The sequence below is a fragment of the Sphaeramia orbicularis genome, chromosome 22 (genome assembly GCF_902148855.1).
Source record: "Sphaeramia orbicularis chromosome 22, fSphaOr1.1, whole genome shotgun sequence".
Taxonomy (NCBI): Eukaryota; Metazoa; Chordata; class Actinopteri; order Kurtiformes; family Apogonidae; genus Sphaeramia; species Sphaeramia orbicularis.
The window spans coordinates 34,905,097-34,928,147 of NC_043978.1; the positions used below are offsets into that span (position 1 = coordinate 34,905,097).

Here is a 23,051-nt window from a genome sequence, read left to right on the forward strand (position 1 = left end):
TGGAAACACAGTCATCTTCTACAACATTGATTCACCAGGAAAACCCATGGAGTTGGATCAATGAAAGTGGATGGAGACACTGGGTTTAGGTTCAGTTAATGAAAGATTTTACTGAAAAAGTTACTTTTTCTCAACTTTTCTCAGTTTTTGGTGTGATAACCCTCAAATGTAATCTCAGTATGATGATTAAAGTACATGATCACTAAAATAAATATAAGAAAATACCAGATTTTCACTGAAAAAAATGGAAAATGGAGAGAATAATATTATGAATATTTGGTGATAAATAACTTAAGACAGGTTAAATAGAGAGAAAAATTAATTTGAGAACTGACACAAAAGTAGCACTAGGTGGTTATGCGTTAAAGTAATGGATACCAAATTAAATAAAAATGTTTGAGAGAGGAAGATGTGCTTGCCAGAGATGAAATCAGCCTAAAACTCTAATCTCATTTCATTCAAAAGTAAGAACAGAATGGCAACTGATAAATATCACTCATTATTTCATCATTTTCCATCTATAAAATAAATATCACTATGTTGCCTTTAAATTAGAATAACTTATTGTCAACAACTTCACATTTCCAGCAAAATGTTGTAGAATAAATTCACCCCTGTGAAATGTTATTCCTGGTTTCTCAGTCTTGGGATTTCTTCTGTTAACACAATGGTCTAGCATTTAAACGGGGGTTTTTCGTTTTAGGTTTCTAAAGGGTTCTGGGTAGTGTGCTCCTTTCTCAAAAAAACTTTGTTCTTTTGCAAATATAACAACAGAATATGTTTTACAATAACTGTAAGTCAACATCATTGCAATATTTGGGAAGCCATAGGTTTTGAGTTTTTTGCTGCATAGTTGCAGGGGCAGTTAGGTAGACGAAAGGAAATTATATTGTAAAAGAGGGTAAAAATATTAGATAACAGACCAGTTAAAGTGAAAAATAACCAGATAAACATAAATTTAATGGGACATTAAGGGTCATTTGCTGGAATAAATTAGGAATAATTGTTTGTCATATGCAATATCCCTCTCACAGCTCCCTGGATGCACACAAATGGGAACACAAGCATTAGATCAGGGGTGTCAAACTCATTTTAGTTCAGTGGCCACATTCACCCCAATATGATCTCAAGTGGGCGGACCAGTAAAATAATACCAGTGAAATAAGTAAAATTACATTGTTTCCTTAAAAATCTGAATAACATGAACAACTTGAAATGTCTTAAGAAAAACAAGTGCAGTTTAACAATATTCTGCATCAGTTTATCATTTACACATGTGCATTACAACTTCCACTACAATTACAAATACACAAAACATTTAGTAACAGGTATAATATTGATGAAATTGCATTTACTTTTCTGAAGACATTTCATATTGTTCATATTTCTTCAGGTTATTCACATTTTTTGTAAAAGGATAGTTTGTAAATGCAAACATGTTCATGTAATTTTACTTTTTTTTTTTTTACACTAAAACAAAGATAAAATCTGCAGTTGTCATTATTTATAGGTTATTATGACAGTATTTTTCTGGTCTGACCCATTTGAGATCTAATTGGTTTATATGTGTATGTATGGAACCTGAAATAACATGATTTTTACACCATTGATTAATATCTTCAGTGTAATTTTTGCATTTTACAAATTCATCCTATGGGCCAGATTGGACCCTTTGGCAGGCCAGATTTGGCCCCTGGGCCGCATGTTTGACACCTGTGCATTAGATGAACCGTGAACAAAGTATTACTGTTTGGTGTGTCTACCCAAGCAACAGGAATGAACTCTCCAGTACATGTTCCTGTGTTGTTCTTGTTTTTTTAATAATATAATATTTAATATTTTGCTTTTTAAAAATTGAATTACGCATTTTAAAACATTTCCCTGTGGTCTACATAAACTGTAAATGCTATGTTTGGGTCTGAATTCTTCATTAATTCAACTCCACAGGTCCATTTTCAACCCTATTTCTGAGTAATGACACCAGAAAGGTCGTGTGAGCGCTGGCCCTTTAAATGCAAATGAGCCACTTCAAACCCCGCCCCCTCCAGGTTGTTGTCTGTGCTGCTCTGTCCTGTTCAACCAACAACTGAACATTTTATGGTACGTTTCCACTATGTGGAACTGGCTCGAATCTACTCGGGTACCAGATACTATTCCTGGAGACCATTTCCATTACAGGATACTACCGACTTTACAGTACCTGGACGTCATAGTGATGCGGCGCGTTACTTCTGCTCAGAGTTGCTGATAAAGTCGCTCGTTGTGTGTTGTCTCATCAAGCTCATGCTGAATTTTTACATCGGCCACCAAAGACTGAATCTCCTGAGTGAATGGTGTAGTTTTGCTGGTTGTCATGTGGATTAAACTACTGCTACATTTACTGTAAACTTCAGCATCTGTTTTTTGTACAATGGCAGGTTACAGAGACAACTGTCTGACCAATCAGTGGTCTGCAGTGTTTACACATCACATTTTAGTATCTGGTCCCCAGTCCTGGAACCTTGGCGGAGGTGATACCAAAAAACTAGTACCGGGTACCAGATTCCAGGTCCTTTTTCGTAATGGAAACACAAAAAGGCCGAGTCAAGTCGAGCCGATACCACATAGTGGAAACGCGGCACTAGGTAATCGGCTCACAGTTTGGACATATTTTCAGTTTTTACTACAACCGCTGCTGCTGACAAAAAATTATGGTGTGCTCAGAGAAATGTCTATCAGAAGTCTTGACCTTATATGTGCAAATGTCATGACGTAACTAGTTATAGACGTAATAAATTAAGCAGGAATTAAAACTGGTTGTAGAAATCCACTCGATTTTTGCCAAAATGAATATAGAGATAGCTTTGCAGCACCGAGAGGGTTGAAATTCAAACTTTTTGAACTATTATGGTCCAAATACACAAATAAATGTACCAAGGACTAATAAAAGTGGGTTTAGCAAAATATGACCCCTTTAAGAAATGAGAATGTTCTGTCCTCTGAAATCCAAGACAGTTTTTAATTTGAAAAGGTCCAAGGAAATGCTATCTGTCCCATTACTTCTTTACCTCAGTGCAGGCCAGTCATATAGGCTCATACTTTATATATACAAACACACAGATAAATGTTTATGACTGCAATACCAAGGAAATAAATTTGGATCAGTGACCATTAAACTTTGTGATAAATAATGTGAAACTGATCGTTAAACTAACAGTGTGAGCCTTTTTTTTTCTTAACTTTTGGGCCATTACTTTCCCTTAAAGTCTGTTATTTCAGTTTAAAAGTCTAATATTAACTATCATCAGCAACTTCAGTCAAGGGTACATTTTACAGATCATTGTTACCATATGTAATATATTTGTAAACATACTGTATAAATTCATTCATTATTCATGCGAACTCATCACCGTCATATGAACATGCATAATAAAAAGATTGCGACAGCTTCTTGACATGTAATGAATACATAAAAAACATTTTAGTGAAATGCACCATGCATTCACAGTTCCAACATTAGCCTAGCCTTTGACCCCTCAATGCATGATTTATGAATTCACACCATCTGACTCCCATTACCTGTCAGTTACCCATAGATTGGTGTCAATTTTGTATTGAATGCGAGGTTAATGTTTGTAATATACATATGTCAAATAATCATCCACTGCTGAAAAATATTATTGCATGTTGCCTCATATCATGCCGACCTTCTATTAACCCAAAGAAACTGTAATAAATTAAATGAAAAATCTGAACAAGCATTAAATGTAAACGTTGCGTGTAAAGGACAAAGAAAAAAATGAAATCTGCTGCTACTTTTACTAAATGCTGCAAATCTGATAAATCGTTCAGGATTAATTATAGTAGTTCTGTGGCCAAAGGAGGAGGAAGATTACAGCATTACACTGCAATGGTAATACAAGATTATACATTGAAATGCACCACAGTGGTTTTTGTGACTCAGCATTAAAAGACTTTAACTAACCACACAATAATCTCATCAAATACACTTTGGTATGAGGGAAGTGACGCAATGGGGTTATGTAAGAAAGTATCCAGACTCCAGAGGACTGGGTTAGTTAGGCTGGTAGATGTATTGCACAGATTCAAGCAGACACGAGGACTGAGGTTTCTCAGAGTGGGGGTTAGAGCAGCATCTGTACACCATACCACTGAGCGCATACTCAAAGTGTCTGCACATATGACCCCATGCTCGCCGACAACCAGCACTGCACTCTAATACAAAGCAGGTGGGCCAACCGAGTTGAAAGTATAACAGGGATTTGTCGACCGTTTATTCTCTTCCTTGCCATCTTTCTGTTTCATTCTTTCTGACTTTATCTCTCTCACTCTGTATTCCTGCCATCCTGCTTTGCGTGCAGCATAACCAAGCAGAGAAAATGCAATAAGCACTTTAGCTGACCGAAATCAAAAGGCATGGCAGCGTTTTAACGCTCAGAGAAGCAATAGGAAGTCACATGAGGGGATGCTCACATGTGATTTCCGCAGTGTTTGTTAATAGTAATCCCTAAAACAACTTGCGGTACAGAGTCTAAATTCCACTCATGCTTTGTGATATTCAGTCTCCTCTAAATTGAGGTGAAGATGCAATGTGAAGATGGATGGCCTATAAAACATTGACCTTCAGCCTATAAATCACTCATAACATACAATTAAAATGGTGCTAATGTGGTTAACAAGGAAACCACAGTGGAAAACAGGACTTTTCCCACAGAAGAACAATGACAAGAATATAAAATATGAAAAGAATATAAAAAAACAACTTTATGATGGACCTTTTAACTGTATAATCAATTGTAAAAATATTACACAACTATGAGGTAATAGGAGTTTACAACTACTCAAACTTTATGTTTTTGTAGCAAAACTGAGATCCCCAAGAAACAAAAGCATGGTATTGCTTAACACTAACTGGAGCAAAGACGATCCAAACCTATTCTGTGTCCAGAGATGACTACGGGGGACATATGCAGAATGTCTGCCAGCGAAACTGTTGATAAACAGCAGACTACGACTAAACACAATCACACAGGATCATCTATTACATCAGATGACATCAGGTTTGGATCCAGCTGCCAGGTTTGCTCTGCCACCCAGATACAGTCCTCCTCCAGCCAGCAGTGGAAAGAGTCAAACACTGATGGAGGCCAAAACACACAGGTGGGGTTTATTGTCACTACACACACTGACCCTGACTAAATGTCAGCTTACAGCCAAGTGGGCAGTGGAAACACGTTAATCAGTCCAAGCCGGACACAGAAACAATAGGGGGGGTGCCACATTGAAATGTGTTCCATTAGAAGATAGGTATGGTATCTGAAAGCAACTCCGACTTTATTTGCATTTGTACTTGCAGCTTTTGGGGGCCTTTGAGGGACCAGGGAGGTGACTAGGGGACCCAGTGCGTGTCCTTGTCTATGTCCCTGTCTGTGGAGCTTTCTGACAGGGCGCGCAGTCATGCAGGCCTAACGGACGGTAGGGGCAGCACAAAAGGCATCAAGCCCCAGGCCCAAAGAGCAGCAGACACTTGTTATCAAAACACTGATCCCATGGCCCCCACGGCTGCCATTCAGCCCCCGCCGGCCTGCCGGACTCGATTACCCTCCCCACTGGCGGAATGGAGCACATAAAAAGCATTCCCATCAATGAACTGTTGAACCTTTTCCCTTTGGACGTGTGACCAGACAAGCACCCTTTGACACTGCACTTCTGTTGAGCAAATTTGTAGCCTAAGCACTTTTCTGGTCACTGGGCTCGTTAAGTCCATTAATTCCAGGACACAGCACTCATTTATACATGTGGAGGGGCCAGAATGGGAATTTGTTCTGTTGGTAAAACAGTGAATATTTGTTAGGAGCACAGAGTAAACACACCAATACCACAGGTCCCCTCCCTGCCTTTCTGACTTTCCTCACAGCCTCTTTGCCACAACTTTGCCTATACTGTACAAGAACATCAACTGTGGCTTTTTTCTTACCCTGTTTTTCCCACTGTCTACTTCTTATCAGGTGAGAAGACCAATTTTAGAAAACCCCCTATCGCTGATATCTTTGTGTATTTGTTAGATACACCCTTGAAAAAATGCGTTTGAAGGATGAGTAGTGGCGTCTCAGCCTCATAAACAGCCCCAAAACAATTATCATCCAATAAGCATTTTTCCTTTTCATCTGTGTGCATTTGGTCAGCAGGGAGGAAAGTGTTACTCTGAAGTAAATAATTGCTTCTTCGAAGGCGCTATATCTTGCACCATCTGTGCTACTGTTACCCGCAGTAGGAGACTAATCAAAGCAGCGTAATATACAGTTCAGTGCAGTCACCTTTCTGGCACTCAAAGACATCACAGCAGTCTCCTGGCTGTCCACTGGCCTGGCTGAGTGGCACGGCACGCTGTCCGCTCGGGCACTGCGGCTTGTGGCAGGCACTGAAGTCACAGGTGCATTGGGGTGGTATGGAGGGACAGCAGCCAGCAGGGGGCGTGTAACTCTTGGTCAGGACTGAGCCTTTAGGGCAGGAGGGCACAGGCAGTGAGGGGCACGTCACCCCAGAACACCTCAGCTCCTCTGTAGACAAAGATACAAATTCATGTTAAGATACAGTATTATATTTCTTTCAGACTGGTAGACAAGAAAAATCTGCACATCTGCTTTTGCATGTGAATGTGTGAGGGCTGCAGCTTCATAGTGTGTGTTGTTTTAGATCCGCATTAGTCCAGTTACAATCTCAGAGATGAATTCATGCAATCAGCCAACACAAACCATGTGCACAGTCATCAGAAGCCCAATTCAGCCTCTGACAGCTTTACAGCATCCTGTCAGAGAAGTGAGAGCAGCTCTGTAGACATGACAAGGCTCTGTGCACATCCTGTCTATGAGGCCTCTGATCCCACTCAGCCCGGCTCGACTGGCTCACAATCCAAACAGGCTCTCACACTCTAAAATCAGTCATTAATACCAGCCATCCTTCAACAGGGCCCTTCTTATTGCCAGTTTAGAATCTCCTTCAGTTAGCATACCAGGGTTTGTTTCTCTATTCATTTACCAGAGCCAGCATAATAGCTCTGATATCCCTTGTTAGAGGGGAAAGTAGTTGAGCGGGACTGGGGATCTGGGCAAGGGGCTCAGGGGTGTATTTTGGAGTCTGTTCAGGAAAAGAAAAGTGGAGCGCCCCTCTATACCCACATTGTACGAGAACAGTAGCTACCTTACAAATATTGGATTTCCCAAGCCAAAGGAAACTGTTTATTTTTGTTCGCAGTGTCACTGTAATGTATACAGTGCAGGCAAAAAAGATCGGGAAGTGCAGACTCACGTCCTGTCCTATAATTGTCAACCACCAAGTAATTTCCCAGGATCCATGTAAAAAGCAAAGATAGACACACACACACACACACACACACACACACACGCACACTTAGTAGCGGTTGTGGAAAGGCAGCACTGAGTAACTCAGAGATGATGGATGAGAACTGGGGAAATCTCCTAATCACACTTTAAATCATCACCAGCATTAACAGAAGACAGCGAAAAGTGTCAACATACAATTGCATGATGAGAAAGTTAAATTAAATGGATTAGGGTTTAGTTATGAGGAATACTTGAAAATCTTTGCATGCATCTGGTTTTTGAGGAGAGAGAATGATGCAGGCTGAGGTTGCATAACAGTGCTTGGGGTTTTGGTAGCGTTTCCAGAAGCCAGGAGTTTTGTTGATGGTCTTCACAGACTGGCTCTTTTGCAGTTGTTCAGCTCAATCCCGCAACACGATTCTCTCCGAGGATGTGCTTCATCTCTCACATTTTAAGACCTGTAAGTGGATCCCTCTGGGTTTTACCACCAGATGGGGAAATTGAACTGGAGAGCAGTTCGGACACCAGACTCTTGATCACTGAAATCGTTCTGCTTTGCCAGTCATAAACTGTAGAGTTGTACGATTTGAAGACTGCCTGACCCTGCAGGAGAAGGTCCTACAAAACCATGACTGCTTTATTTAGATGGGTGTGGATAACATTTCTGACAGATGATATTGGCGATAAAGAAAACACAGGATTTTTCTGGCTCAAGATAAATAAAGTAGGAGTGTGAGGTATCTGTACTGTACTGTTTACTCAAGCAACCTGGGAACAGTGAGGACTGCCACAAAGCTCTCATTGATAAACTTTGTAGCTGAATAGTGTCATAGAAAATGAGGAGGAAACCCCTGAATTAAGGACGTCTACAACCTTTTTAACGGTTTTTGGCCTAATTCCTGCACTGGAGTTAAATAAACTTCAGTTGGAAGCGCTGATTGGTGAATGTTTTACTTCCAATAAAGTCTAACAGTCTGCTGCTGCTCAGTTGAAGACTGGTTTTGCATATGAAAACCTCACGCTGTTTAAACCCATAGAAATGCCATGGGACGATCTCGCACAACGTTCTGCACTGAAAAACACTTTCTGTGTATTGTATGTGTCCCAGAGAAGGCTGATTACTCTTTCAGTTGTGATAATGGCAGGGGTTAGAGTGCGCTGGGAAAAGCAGCTGGCAGACATACCATTGTCATTCAAATGAATAGAATTGTATCCATCAGTGGAAAGGGTCCAACCCTTGCAGGTCCAATTAATATAATTTTCTAGTTGGCTCATTTATAAGCACAATAGGCAGACAGAGAGGACGGGAAAAGTCAGCACCAAATGGATTTTATCCCATGCACTTTGCATTCTATCTCTGAGAATAAATGCCTGTAATTAGTGAGTCAGCAACCACTGAACCAATCTTAGTATCACAATGGTGGCCATACTCCAGCTCAGACACACACAAAAGGCCCGATTTGCTATGCTTGATAAATCGTCTCTGCAGATTAGTGAACATATGCTCTTGTTTGACTGTAAGATAACAGTTAATAGAATGGAAAACCTTTGACCCCAGTGCACAACCTGCACATGCACACACTCACACACAGGTGGGATACGGAAATTGCTTCATTACCACAGAATGGGCTCCTTTGTAAACAATGCATATTTCTGGCATCTCAGCAGCTCATTGAAGAAAGAAAAACACCTCAGTTCTAAATGAGTTTTTTCTTCCCCTCAAGCCACGGTACAAGGAGCACAGTCTTTACCCGAACCAGAGCCGCCTGGCCAGGCAGAGGAGGCTGTGTTGACAGTCTGAGTTTACTCATGGAAAAAGCGCACAATGTGAGTTCTGTTCACCGACTGACTTTGGAAGCATGTCAGCAGAGAACAAAGCTGTCTCAGTCCAGCTGCCCTCCGTGGGTTTCTGGTCTGTCCTCAGGTTTTATAAAGTTGCTCCCCAAAGGGACACATCAGGGCCGTCTCTCACGTAAAGCTGTGGGGGTCTGGCCCTGTGCCCACCAGCAGTTACAGCTGAGAAAGTCAGAATTGTTCACTGTGTTTATCAGTGTGTGTGAGTATATGAGTGAGGACCATGAAGCAGATTGGGGAGGAGGTCCAGGCCAAAAAGCACAGACCAGGTCACTGGGAACAAACACTTTGGGGAACTTCACACCCTGGTAAGAAACTTGAAGTAGTCAAGTGTGAGCATGCAGCTCAGGACCTGCTGCCTGCACGCCTTGTTCTCTTACACTTTGGCTAAATATTTGCAGATGAAAAACGTGATCTCAGTATCTGAGCGAACACTCTTCCAGCTGTGAATGTGCATTTTTGGGTGACGTAATCAGAAAGTCCACGTGCAAGGTGTGCGCATTTGTGTAAAATGTATTCATTTATATATTTGTGTGAATATATCAAGTGTACAAAGCATATGTGCATTCCACAAAGCACACCCTTTTCCTCACTGTCAGATGGCCAGTAAGATTAGGCCAACAACAATGAAGGAGAAGGCCTGTCCAATAATGTCACTCAGACACAGATCAACATCACACATGGTCTATAGCTATATCTGGCGCTATATCTGGAACTAAATGCATATGAAAAGGTTGAACATATTTTGCTCTAGGGTACCGTGTATAAAGGAAGGGAAGGGGAGTAAAGAAAAAGGAGACAAAAAGTGAACAGTTGTCACGTGTACTGTTACTCAGAGACACAAGCACAAGAAATACATTCAAGTATTGTCCTCACACACAAATTGTTTATAATACTAATTCCCATTCTCTCAGAGGCAGATATTGCATTTGTTACTCCACTATATTTGTCTGACAACTTTAATTGCCAATTATTTCTCAGACGGTCGTCCTCTATCTGTCCAGTGAAAACCAAATGTACTAATTTTCATGTTTGTGATAAACTGAATGATAAAGTGTCCATTAATGGCTCAAATATTTTATTTTTAGACTAAATAAACCCTTCTCTTGGTTTAGTTGGAAAATGCACAAAGTTTACTTTTTAGAGACATGGTTATCGCAGGACAACATGATCATCTAGAATATGTGTAATTTACCATCATTACGTGGTTACAAAGTGTAAATCCTTAAACATGCTCAACATACACATTAATACACTTATATGGATCATAAATTATGGTTACAAAAAAAATAAAGAAAATCTTTGATATGAGCTATTTTACTAAAAAATTACCACTTTTTTATTTTCTTAACTTCTTCTCAAACTTCATGTACATTTTGCTTATAATACTTACTTCTATGTGCTGTATATGAGGGGTCAAATTACCTTTACTGGTAATAGAATATTTTCGCGGTGTGTCATTTGTACTTTTTCATTGTGAGACGAAGCATTGAGATCCTTCACTTGAGTAGAAGTCCCAGCCATCCTATAGCAAATGTAGAAAACAAGTCTGTGGCGGACTTTAGGTGTGAACAGCTGCTGAATAAACTGGAGAAGAGGTAGTGGAGTTTCCTTCCAATAGAGAAGACAAAGAATGGCTACTGATTAGAGAAATTGGCCTGGGAAAGACAGGAGCTGACTGAGGCTGTAGTTTGTGTCTCTAAAGTATTAACGGACAAGGTTGTGTCAAGGAGTTGATGCTTCCAGTCTATGTTTAGTATGAGGTCAGTAGCTGGACATGCAGGACAGGTCTAAGACTTCATAGTGTGTGTCTTGGCTTTTTGTGCTTGCCCAATGGTTGGTTTTGTTAGTGGCTGACCAAGAGTAGTAAATGGGTTGACAGCAATTCCAACATGCCTTTAGGGGAAGTTCTTTGTCTCCACTGCCACACAAGAGTTTGGTTTCCTCTTTGAAATACCTACCCACACACATACAAATACGCACACACTGACAAACGAGCAGCTTGCCATCTACTACAGGGGCCACTGCTTCCGCAGACGCCACACAAACACACAGGGCTGAGGCGTCTCACACCCTGCCAGCCTGTAGCGGTCTGGCTCAGCCAGTAATAGCCCTGCCACAAAGAGGCTGCAGCCAAGCAGAACTGAAAGTCCTTTCACAAGGGCAGGTGGGCAAGAAGATTTGTGGCATTGAGGTCAGGTTGGGCCATGGCATCAGAGTGGGCACTAGTTTCCTGACTGATGAACTTTTTGTGAACCTTCACATACCTGTAAGTGACAAATTTAACCCAAAAACTTAATATCCATCCACAGACATGAGTGAATAAATAACTGATGATGACTGATTTAGCATAGCCTGGGATTTTAATCACTTCTTTTGATCAAACACGTTAGTATTAAAGGTTCAGTGTGTGATATATCGTGGGGTGTAGCTGTGAAGTAGCAGACTGCACCCAACTAAACACCCCTTATCTGACCCTTGACCTACAGTAGCCACTAAAAATGTGAACATGAAGCACTGAACGGCCCCTGTAAAAGCCGGAGTTTGGGTTGGCCATCTTATTCCTACACTTTATGGTTGAGGGGATATTAAGAGTCATCCATACTCCAACATGCACATTAATCCATGATGCCAACCCCCATAAAAACAGAAAAACAGAGAAGTGGTCCAGTCTGAGTTGATGCAGAAACATGGCAGCACAACATGGCAGATGGAGATCAATACAAATGACTCATTCTATAGCAAAGAAAAGACTTTTCTTATTTTCAAGTTACCGTACATTAATGAAAACATAAAGATGTAGATTATCTTCCATTTCAGTGTTTAGATTCCAATTGTATCACATAAACAGCCACAAAATAGAAAACAGCGCATTTGTTCTTTCCTGTCAGTGAGTAATAACTAGGGAATTCCTCCTAAACAGCGGTTATGGCCTTATCAAGAATGAAATATGTAAACTATCTCAGAGTGTAAAATTACTAAACACCACCCTGCCAGACCCTGGGGCCTGTGTGACATAAATACTTCAACAAAATCGTTGTCTAGAAATTTGTGATTTCCCATCTTCCTGTGTCTGCCACCCCCCACCCCCATCCACCCGCGCTTATCACTTCCTCTTTACTTCCTGACATCTGGGTAATATGTCTGGATAACGGAGTTATTTTTGACAGAACATTTGCAAAAAGTAGGATCCTACAGAAATATACAAGTGGAAGTAGAAAAGATGTTGAGAGTTAGAAGATCACAGTGAGTCACAGCAGAGGGAAGAACTGACAAGACCACTAAGTGAGTCACGCTGAAAGTGAAAGAAAGCCACGCCAAACCACTACCATGTGTGAGTTGACAATTCCCAGGAAGAGAATCTATATCCTGATTGATGGCTGAAAAATAGGTTTCTGGAAGTGTTGGGACACAAGATCTGGTTTCACATCCTTTCACATGGGAAACAAATGTAATCAAGCTTTGTAGCGTCTTTACAGGATGCACTTGTTTTCATACATAAGTACGACATGTGAATTGTGGTTTTAATGACTAGCTGTGTTTAAAACATTTAGGGGTTGATGGGCATAGACACCATGGACTCCAACAGGACTAAGTGAAGAAGATCATAACCACATAGTCCTAGTCTGGTGGCAGAGGAAGATGACAGACAAAGGAAAATCTCTGCCTAGACATCTAGACAAACAAGATAATTATCACACACAGACACAAACACAGACGCAGACATGGAGGCTGAAACATACAGGTTCATCACACATGCACACAGACAGACATTATGATCATAAACACGTGTTCATGATTCCATATACACATCATGCATACTAACACACATCCGCACATCCTAGTCTAATGAGGATTCATCAGAAGGGTGGGTGTGTGCTGTGGTGAGAACCCATAAGCTGCTGAAAAATGTTGTTTACAGTTTTCACTGGTGTGAGTTTAAACTGTCATCTGTTGGAGTCAGGGCTTTGAGACGAGGGAGTTAGGAAACGCATCTTTCCACTGTAATACTAGACGTCACTGAGTCAAAACAATATACTGTTTGATGAACGTATGACTGTAGGACTTGCTGAGGAACAAGCTCAACACACACATCCAAAACAGCTGTACTGTAAATGTTCCGTAATAACCTCTGTGTCATTTGCAGACTAAATAATAACATGGCGCATTGCCAGCAACTGTATTCCCTATCTAAAACACTGTTATTCATCTGAAATGTCAACAAGTTGCAAGGAGACTGAGTCTTAAGTGTGAAAGGGAAAGCAACACATGGATAAGAAACAGGAGCAGTCACATGCTGTGGATTTAGTCTGTTCACTTCAGCTCTAAACCCTTTCCACTGGTTTCACATAAGTTTGTCAGTATGTTGTGTAAGAATGCAGCCGAGATGTACCCAAAATACACAGAGGTCAGTGAGTTCACTCAGTGGCACTCCTGTCCTATTTTGTAAACGTCACTCAGGAGGCAGCTATGACTTGGAGCCTGTGTATCTACTTGACACCTTGCAATCCAGATGAGGAAACTGAGCCCACTGTGACAGTGTTTTCACTCAGAGGTGTCACTCAGGGAGGTTTCTAAGAGACACATTCTTGTATTCTCTTACATCACCTGCACAGGGGAAGAAGTCAGTACTTGTCCTGTGATACACTACAATTACAGGGCCATATAGTGTCCATGAGGATCTTGAACAGTCAGTGTTTTCATCAAGAGTCAAAAATCTGTGTTTTTTCTTTTCAGCCAATCTCCGTCACACCTTCTCCCTTTCACTCCTAACATCTCTTATTTTTGTCCCATGGAAACACATTTGTTCTCATTTTCTATTTCTTTTCCTTTTTACTTTTCTCTGCAGTTTTCTCAAGGGAGCTGCTGTGAATTGTGCAGAAGATTAATTAAGCAATTAAAATAGCAACCATTTATCTTCATGTATCATATATTTTTCAGTTCTTTAAATTAAAAAGGCTACAGATTTTTTAAATTAAAGGTCACCAAATGTAGAGACAAAAGTTTTTTCATTCGTCAGCGACAATGTGCTTCCCTTCGGATATAATGAGCTGGGACTTCATGAATGCTGTGGCTGTGTTTTACTAAGGTGATTTGCCCAAGAGGAAAGATGTGGAAAACTTTGTATCATGTTTATATTAATAAATGCCACTGAAAGATATAATTCTGTGAGGAAGACTATGGCAGAATAAAGTATTATGCCTCATATTTGAGCAGTATGAGTTGACTAGAGCTACTGGTTCGCTGCCGTTTAGTCGTCAGTTCCAGCTGCAGGTCATTTGAAGGTTACCTGCGGCTTCCTGGCACTGGCTGCGGTTGATGTAGGCGAAGTGGTGGTGGCAGCTCTGAGACTCGCACACACATCCCTCAGCGGTCAGGTTACAGCCAGAGAACATGCAGGCCGGGTTGGATGGCCCCACATACTTCTCCCTGTGTCGTTCTCGGTGCTCGTGTCTCCGACCCTCTAGAAACCAGCACCGGACACACACCAACACGCAAACCACAGTCATGAATGAGTCACAGACGACGGCCCCTACTCAGGAGTGAGTGAGTGGGAAACCACCACACAAAGACTGAGCTTGTGTCTCATCACTATGATATGTACCTCAGTGTTGCATCTGTTACAGATTAGCATTGTCAATGAACAGATTTTGTGTATTTTTTGTTTAAAGGAGGGGGCTCACCTGACTTTCCAGCTTTCATGCAGGTTTCTTGATCCGGGTAGGTAAAAGAGCCCAAGCAGGAGTGACGGGCATCGCACACACACTGACCTCCTGCTCTGTCGCAGCCTGTTATCAGAGGACACAGCTCGTCCTCCAGGCCTGCCTCTGGATGACCAGGAAGCACTGTGAAGGACAACACAGGCCACAGAGGACATCACAAACTTTAACATCATTGTAAGAGGGAGAAACGGTCATTAAACATCAAGAGTGGGACAAAATAATGATTGAGGACTGTGTAATTTTGCTTGCTAAACAACAGATATTGTTGTTTATTAAGACATTTGGGTTAGGGTGATTTGCCAGAGCCACTACTTCTTGGGATGAAGGCACATGTAAACACTGAAATGTGTGTTAAAGATATGTGGATTGCTTTTTTCATTACAATCAGTTGCAACAGACCTAGTGATTTACTGTAGATGACATCTTACAGCGTATTGACTGTATCTGAGGTTTCCACCACTATTGAACGGGGTTGCAGGTGAAGGAAAATAACAAAGCAAAAAGGGTCCCAAGCCACAGTCGCTTTCTCAAGAGCAATAAAAGATCGGCAAGCTTACAAGCTGAGTTGCACCACATTGCCCTGGCACAGCCCTCGCTGAATTGACCAGTTTATTTCTGGGTTGCATCAGCCATCCCTCCTCCATCCTCTTGTGCCACACTACTTCAGTCATTGAGCCCATTTGTTTGCTTTTGTTCCACAGCATGGGGCCCTCCCAGGGTTTCTATCCCTGCTGGCGGCTGGAACGCCTCCTCTGTATCGAAGCCACTTGCACAAACCCCATAACCCACTACTGTTTCTTTCCTGAGTAAGCTTTACCCCCTGAGATGGCACCTCGAGGCTTAGCCCCACTTGGATAAAACTTCTCGATAGGATGAGGAGTGTGAGGGATCAGTGTTTCCCGTTGGTGCCATGTGAGCTGAATAACCACCAAAACCCTGGGATTAAAGGGCCCCCACCTCCACATTAGCCACAGTGTTCCTTTCACATGCATGCATGAATGAATAAACACACATATACCTCCAAATTTCCTTTCTTCATAGTTGTCCAAAAACAGTATGAGTGGCAGCAGAGTAAACAGGATGAGACATACTGTAGCACAGGGGGACCCCCTTCCCAAGCATTTGGCTCCTGGGCCTCAATTAACAGCATGGAAGTGTGATTGGAGCTTATCATAATACTCTGGATTTATTCTATAAACATTTTTGCGGCAGAACAATGCATCAGAGGAAAATGTGTAAAGGGTTAACCATCCAAGATACACATCAGAATATTTACCTGAAATAAGTCTCGTAAAATAAGAATGTTTTTCATTCTTAGTTAGGGGTTGCAAACCACATGATGGCTCATAATTACTGGAAAAATATGTACTCCTTTGCTATAAATCAAAATAAAACACATATGCCGATTCATTTTAACTTAACAGATATTCCATTCCACCATTACTTTTTCCTACAATAAATTCTGATGCTAAATGAATGGATCTGACTGCACTTTGTTGCTTTGAAAACTACATTTTTCTCATGTGAGGGCTTTTTGTGTGATTGGCCTCTGAGTGATGCAGGATGCTCACCAGCCCTACAGTAAAAAGGAGCCTGTGGCAGAAAAGGTAAGGGTAATACTACCTTTAACCTGAGCCAGCCTTTGCTGTTAATAGCTCTTCCAGACAGCCAGTGAGACAGGCAAAGCACAAGCAGCCTTTTCAATAAACCTCACCGAAACTTTCCCTCTGATTTCCTTTCACCTTAAAATGATCCTCACCTCCACATTTTTTCCATCCCAAGGCTTTCCTGTGCCTGGGAGGGTATTTTCATTTAGGATGGTGGTGGTGCCTGTCTGTGTGGGGCGCTAAATATGGAATCTAAAAAAGGAAATACTAGTCAAAACAGTTGGCAGGACAATGAAGATGTTCAGAGTAACTTTTTAGCTGACCCCAGTTGGCCCTGTTTGCTTTACGGTGCCTCTTTAGCTTGACCCTCGTCTGGTCAAGTCTAGTCTGACCTGGTTATCTATTATCTGGGTCTGGCATGAGTCTTGCCAGGGTCTATGGCTTCATCCCAGGGGATTCCTCTCTTAGCCACTGAGACTGCTTGTCTTGGCATCCAGTGCCGGGATGGGAAAGCTGACCTCTGGAGGCCCTCTGGCTGATAGCGAGCTAAAAAGGAAGTCTTTGAAACATTAGATAATACCAGAGGAAGGGAGAAGTAGCAGGCATGTGAAGGAGTGCAGTGGACATAGCGTCCCTGTAAAACAGACATGCTGTTACGTGGTATTTTAAGTGCCTCTGGAGCTTGGGGAAACTTAGCGTGGGTGGACAGACACAAGAATACAATGAGAACATGAAAACAAACCATTTTGCAGCAAAGACTGAGTGCTTTCACCTGACTCACACATTGACCGCTGAAGCAGATATGACATGGTGAAATACTCAGAGCTAACCTTTTCTCAGAGCAGGTGTCCAAACGCTTATGAAACACGAGGGGAGGACTCAGCCCAAACAAAACACTTGATTTTTGTCAGCCTCCATATTTAAATCTAAACTCTTCTGTGATGATAACTGATGTAAATTTCCAAACTTTTCTTGGCATCCATACAAGTTTTGATTACTGTGTCTTCAAACATAGTTACTGGCAACAACGCTGGGAATTAAACACTTCACACGTAATCCATCAAATTCCAGCAAATCCCCAACTTTAGCTACTTACATAACATTTGAAGGTTTAAACAACACATTCTCCAACTTTCCCATAGCAAGAGCCCAAACGTCTGCATAACTAATGTTCCAACAAGTTTCTCAGTCCTGTCAAACTCAGTGCTGAACAAAGCAGATTAAAAACTGCATCATTCCCAGAGTAATAGGAATAATATGCAACAGGTCACCTGTGGTATATAGTAAGCTTGTTGCATTGCCACAGCAAAGGTTTTGGCCACCCAGAAAACCAAAACTGTGACAAGAAATACAGAGGATCAGAAAGCGGAAACATTTAGACCCTACTCCTGATTGCTAGTCTAATCACTTTAAGACCCTTGCAGTTTGAGGAGGGAAATCTGGGATCAGCCTCCAGCAGCCTACCTACCATGGCCCCTGAAACACACTGGGAGGTGTTGACTTACCCCCACATAGACCCTCTGGGATATTGAGTCTATGTGTGTCTGATTTAGGGGTCAGCAGCACGCTCAGTGGCCCCTGGAGCCAGGACCAGAGGCACGGCTCAATCAGAGGAGCCATTAGATCTTTCACTGTTTCCAAAGCTGTTAATTTGCAGAGGAGATGCCCTCCAGGCGCCAGCCTAACCTGTACACGAGGCACAATCAGCAGCAACACAGTCTCCTGGGACAGCCTGGGGCTGGAGACCTCTGGAAAGCCTTGCAGAGCCCCGATTTGGACCACCCCACAGAGGGATGATGGGAGGGCAGAGTTGGGGGGACCCAGACACCCACTGAGAGCTGCTTACTCTCTCCTACAGTCCTGTCAGTCCTCTTCAATCATCCGAACACAGTGCAGGTGAAGGGGCTGTGGGGTCCCACTAGTTATTTGTTCCTCAGGGGGAAGGCAATTGCTACTTACTTCACGGTGTGAGGAACTTGACACCCTGCACATTTGTTTGAAGTTTAAAAAGTTAGTCAAATTGTGCGTAAAATGAGCACATCCACAGTCAAACAGCCCAGCTCTGCTTGGCAGGAATGGAACAGTATGGCACTGTCAATTCACAGGATTGCGAATGAATCTGCTGGAGGCTTTTGCAATCATGCAGACAAGCCAACACAGTTCTGACCCACACCAAAGCTCATTGTGTACATTGTGTAAGCAGGAAGGGGGCAACCTATCAAATTACATCTTATTTCAGGGATAAAAATGTAATCTACATTATTTGTCACCAATTGGTCAATCCTCAATTATGTCCTCACACAGATTCTGATGGCCAGTTTTGTTTTATCTACATTTTCTGCTTTTTTATAAACGTCCTTTAGCATCAAAAAGCAAACACAGAACAGAGCTGGTGTGTAATCTGGTGCCAAACCACTGCTGCTAAACTTATTGTCATGCCTCAGAGCTGAGAGTGAATGAAGCTTTGAGGAGAAGAAAGAGCAGCTGAACATGACTCCTCTCCTGGCAGTCAAGAGCCCCTCAGACCTGGGGAGCTGCTCCAAACAGCCAGAGACAAGGTAAACACTGCCACAGTCACTGCAGTCAGGACTTCACTGACATGTGAATGGTGAAGTCTCTTAAAGAACTGGATGGTTGTCTTCCATTCAAGTAGACACTGACTTTTCTTTTATTGCACTTTTCACTCAAAGATGAACGGTTTTCGGTCTCCTTTTCAGGTCAAAATGTCCACAGTTGAATTGTAAAAAGCATATTATTCATTCATTTCACATGGCAGATCAGTACCCACCTTTACATACTCCAATTTCAGGACTGGTGGCGGCTCCTGTTTGGTTGACTGAGGCGCAGGTCAGCCCCAGGGCACAGTAGCCGTGCGTCCAGTCCTGTCCTCCGCAGGGCTCCCACTCCAGACGGGTACACTGGTCACAGCATCCGCACGGATCCCTGGCCATGGTCCGGCCACCCTCACAGCCGTGCGCAGCTTTGACCGGACATGTCCGCAGATTACACGGTGTGCACTCATGAGCCGAAAGCGACCGCACCAGAAAAAGGACGTTCAATAACACAACGGAGCATTTGTTGAACATGTTTCTAAAACCTTCTGGAAGTTTTCCACACAAACAGCCCACTTGCGTCAAATGTGGAGCCGCATGAACTCACCACGGTGTACACTACTGGACGTATCTCCAAAGTTTTATAGCCTCCTTGAAAAGTTTGGGGATGAGTGTTCCCTCAGGCGTGCTTCTATCTCACAGCTGGCACAGGTCACTTCAAAGCGCAAAAACCACGAGACTCAAGTGTGCGGATGCGTAAAAGTGGCAACAGTATCCAAAGGCAAAAGCAGGTAGACGCGCGTCCTGAGCGTCTGATCTGATCATAAACACGTTGAAATCCCAGACCGACGCCGTGGACGTCCAGAGAGGATTGCTGACTGCTGACAGCAACACACGAGAACGCAATCTGAGACCTAAATTGACATACAGGCATATAGAAATTGGCCGTGCACCCCTCCCCCTGACTGACACACGCACCGACCAGTCACAAGGAGCGAAAGGAGGGAGGATTTCAACTGATTTATCCTCACCCTGCGAGTCGAGTCTGAGTTGCGCAATGATGCAACTTTTAATGTCTTGAATGCAAGTTCCTCTGTGTTTTATATTTAAGGGGAAACACTATGTCTATAACCACTATTTGATATTTCTAAATAAAGTTTATACTACATAAAGGTGATCAAGCAAAAAAAAAACATGCTCAACACACATTGCAAATCACTTTTACTTTAGCAATATAAATTTAAACCAGGGGTGTTAAACATATGGCTGGCGGACTAAAAAGGGCCCCCAAAGGCTTCAGTCTGACCCATGAATACATTTGCAAAGTGTGAAAATTACACAGAAGACACTGACAGTAAAGGATGTCACTGAACCTTCACAAGTTGTATTGCTCATGCCTGTTCCTATGTTTCAATCCGCTGCTATCTGTAAGTTATGTACATGTGTAAATGATAAGCTGAGGCATAATAAGTGCATTATTTTTCTTAAGAAATTTCAGGTTGTTCATGGATGTTCAGATTTTTCACATTTTTTGTTTTGTTTGTAAATGTAAACATTTTCATAATGTAATTTAAAATTTATTGCTCTAAAACAAAGAGGAAAAAATGGAGTTGGAGTCATTACTTATAAGTCATTATATTAATATTTTACTGGTCTGACACACTTGAGATTAAATTTGGCTGTATGCGGCCCCTGAACTAAAATGAATTTGACATCTATGATCTAAATCATTCAATGATCTGATTAAAAAAAGAAAATACTGTAGTAAAAGTGCTTAAAAAACTGCACTTATTTTGACCAAACTTTTTTTTTTTTCCTCACAAAAATCATCTCCACAATTGTCACCAATTCTTCTCTGTTTCTCTCACAAAGCTCTCATAAATTCTGTCAAAGCCTCATAATCAAAGATATGAGGCTTTATAAGGTTATAAATTTTCCAGTTTGCCTTTTGCTTGTAAACGTGTGGATGATTGTTTATTTGTGTCTGTAGGTGTCTGATTGTGTATGCAGGTGGCTTTGGCAAGGTAAAAGGTCATCTGATGTTTGTGGAAGCAGTGTTTTTGTGCCTCCATTTGCAGAAGGCTGGTGTGTGTGGGTGGGTGGGCAATAGGCACAGCTGGAGGCTGATTGTGAAAGTGCCACAGATACTGAAAGCTGGAAACTGAAGAAAAAACACATTCCATTTTGCCATTTTTTTCTGCTGTGAAAGTGAGTAAAAGCAGAGCAGACAGTTTTCTCCAAGATGATAGATCACAGTGTTCTGTACCAGTCAAGCGTGACAATGATAAAAATTTATGTCTGCTTTATATTACGTGATGCTGGCTGCCAAAGTCAGGGCAACTAAGAAGAATTATCAGAAAATAATTAACAGAGATATCACATAGAAAACATGTGAGGATGGTTCAGTATTGTGAAATTTGTTTCACAGTCATAGGAAACATTTTCCTTTGAAACATCAATCAGATGTCATCCTGGAAGGATCCACAATGTCAACACACAACAGCACCTCCTTCATTTGCAACATCTGCCTGGAGCCACTCGCTCCAACACAAACACAGCATCCAGGAAACCGGCCCCGCAGCACGCATAATCAGCCCTCACAACACAACTCAGCTCTTGTCCTCCGGCTCTCACCCCAACCCCTCCAACCCACCCACCCTCCCTCTCCCCTTCCCTCCTTCAAGCTCTTGTCAAAAGGGCCGACCCACTGACCGATGGCCGAACATCCACTGGTCACTGACGACTGATCAGACTGAGACCTTTGGGATCCTGATTGTGGCCCAGTGGCGCTGACCTATTTGCCTGTGCTTTCAAATGGGGCCAACTGTCTACGCAGAGAGGCCCCGCATCCTGCTATCTCAGACCAGGAGTTTGTTTTTGGCCTACTGAGGTGCACTAAACACCTTCTGGTTTCCTGTCTATAGTTTTGGGAACTTTCTTTACAAGTCATTGGGTATTTGCAGCCGCTACATGAGAATGAGGGCATAAGTTGGCTCATGGTTTTTCGAGGGGCAGTGGTTAACAATACCAAATGACCAAATCAGAACACACCCTTACTGATGTGTACCCTGTGTCCAATACACTTGGAAAACCTCCCCATTCTTAACAAACACCACATTAAGGCAATCCATCACTTTTTCTTTTGTTTTAACTCACAGAAGTGCCAGCTCAGGCTCAAATCAATCAAATTAGCTTTGTTGAGTGTTCTGTAAAACCAGAGCCCCCTCTGCTATGCCATATGGTAGGCAGAATTTACTATGGTGTGTTTGTTAATGATGTTCTGAGTCACAGACGTGCCTGTCTACTTTGCTATCATCCCATGTGCTGTCAATTTTACCCCGACGTGTAATAGTTCACAAGCCTGGCTCCATGAAGCTTTCAGAAGTGTCATCTGTGACAAAACTTGGATGACCTCTCTTACTGTCACGCGCCCACACCTCGCTGTTGTGGAGGTGTCAGGCTGGTGGTGAGGGGGTGTGTCTGGGATGTACATGGGTGTGAGTGATGGTTGGGAGGTAAATTGCCTGGCAGCGGCAGTCCAAGGTTGATGGTGACACGGGGCAAATGTTGAGTGTGATATGGAAAGCTCCATGTGTTTGAGTGCATGTGGAGTGGACAGCATGCGAAACACCTGATTACTAGTCCCCAGGATGTGCTCCAGGATTTTTCACCCAGCATCAGGGCACAGGCTGGCTATCATCCTTACTTAGCTTATCTCTTAGTACAGGGTGATGAACTGAGCCAAACTTTGCAGATCCAGGCCAAGCAGTGAGGATGGTGGACTTCATTCAGGAAACAAAATGGCAATGCATACTGACAGCTAAAAAGGTTTCCAAGCCATTCAGACATCTACTAAATAGCGGAAATATGGAGCATTTAGTGCAGGGGCCACAAAACACGTAGACTAATAATGAAGGGCTTGTTTTAAACCCAGAGCAGATGAGGTAATCTGTTTTCATACAATCAGTCAAA

General features: G+C 42.3%; 1 protein-coding gene across 1 annotated transcript in view; it reads right to left on the reverse strand.

Annotated features, from left to right (window-relative positions):
- The window catches only part of LOC115413610 (cysteine-rich motor neuron 1 protein), a 45,738-nt gene extending 26,125 nt beyond the window's left edge, over positions 1-19,613 (reverse strand). Inside the window, exons 1-4 of the mRNA XM_030126592.1 lie at positions 19,316-19,613; positions 14,882-15,043; positions 14,488-14,661; positions 6,318-6,560 (exon numbers count right to left, since the gene is read on the reverse strand). Coding sequence (XP_029982452.1) covers positions 6,318-6,560; positions 14,488-14,661; positions 14,882-15,043; positions 19,316-19,613 — 877 coding nt within the window. The remainder of the gene's footprint in view (positions 1-6,317; positions 6,561-14,487; positions 14,662-14,881; positions 15,044-19,315) is intronic.
- Positions 19,614-23,051: the final 3,438 nt, after the last annotated feature.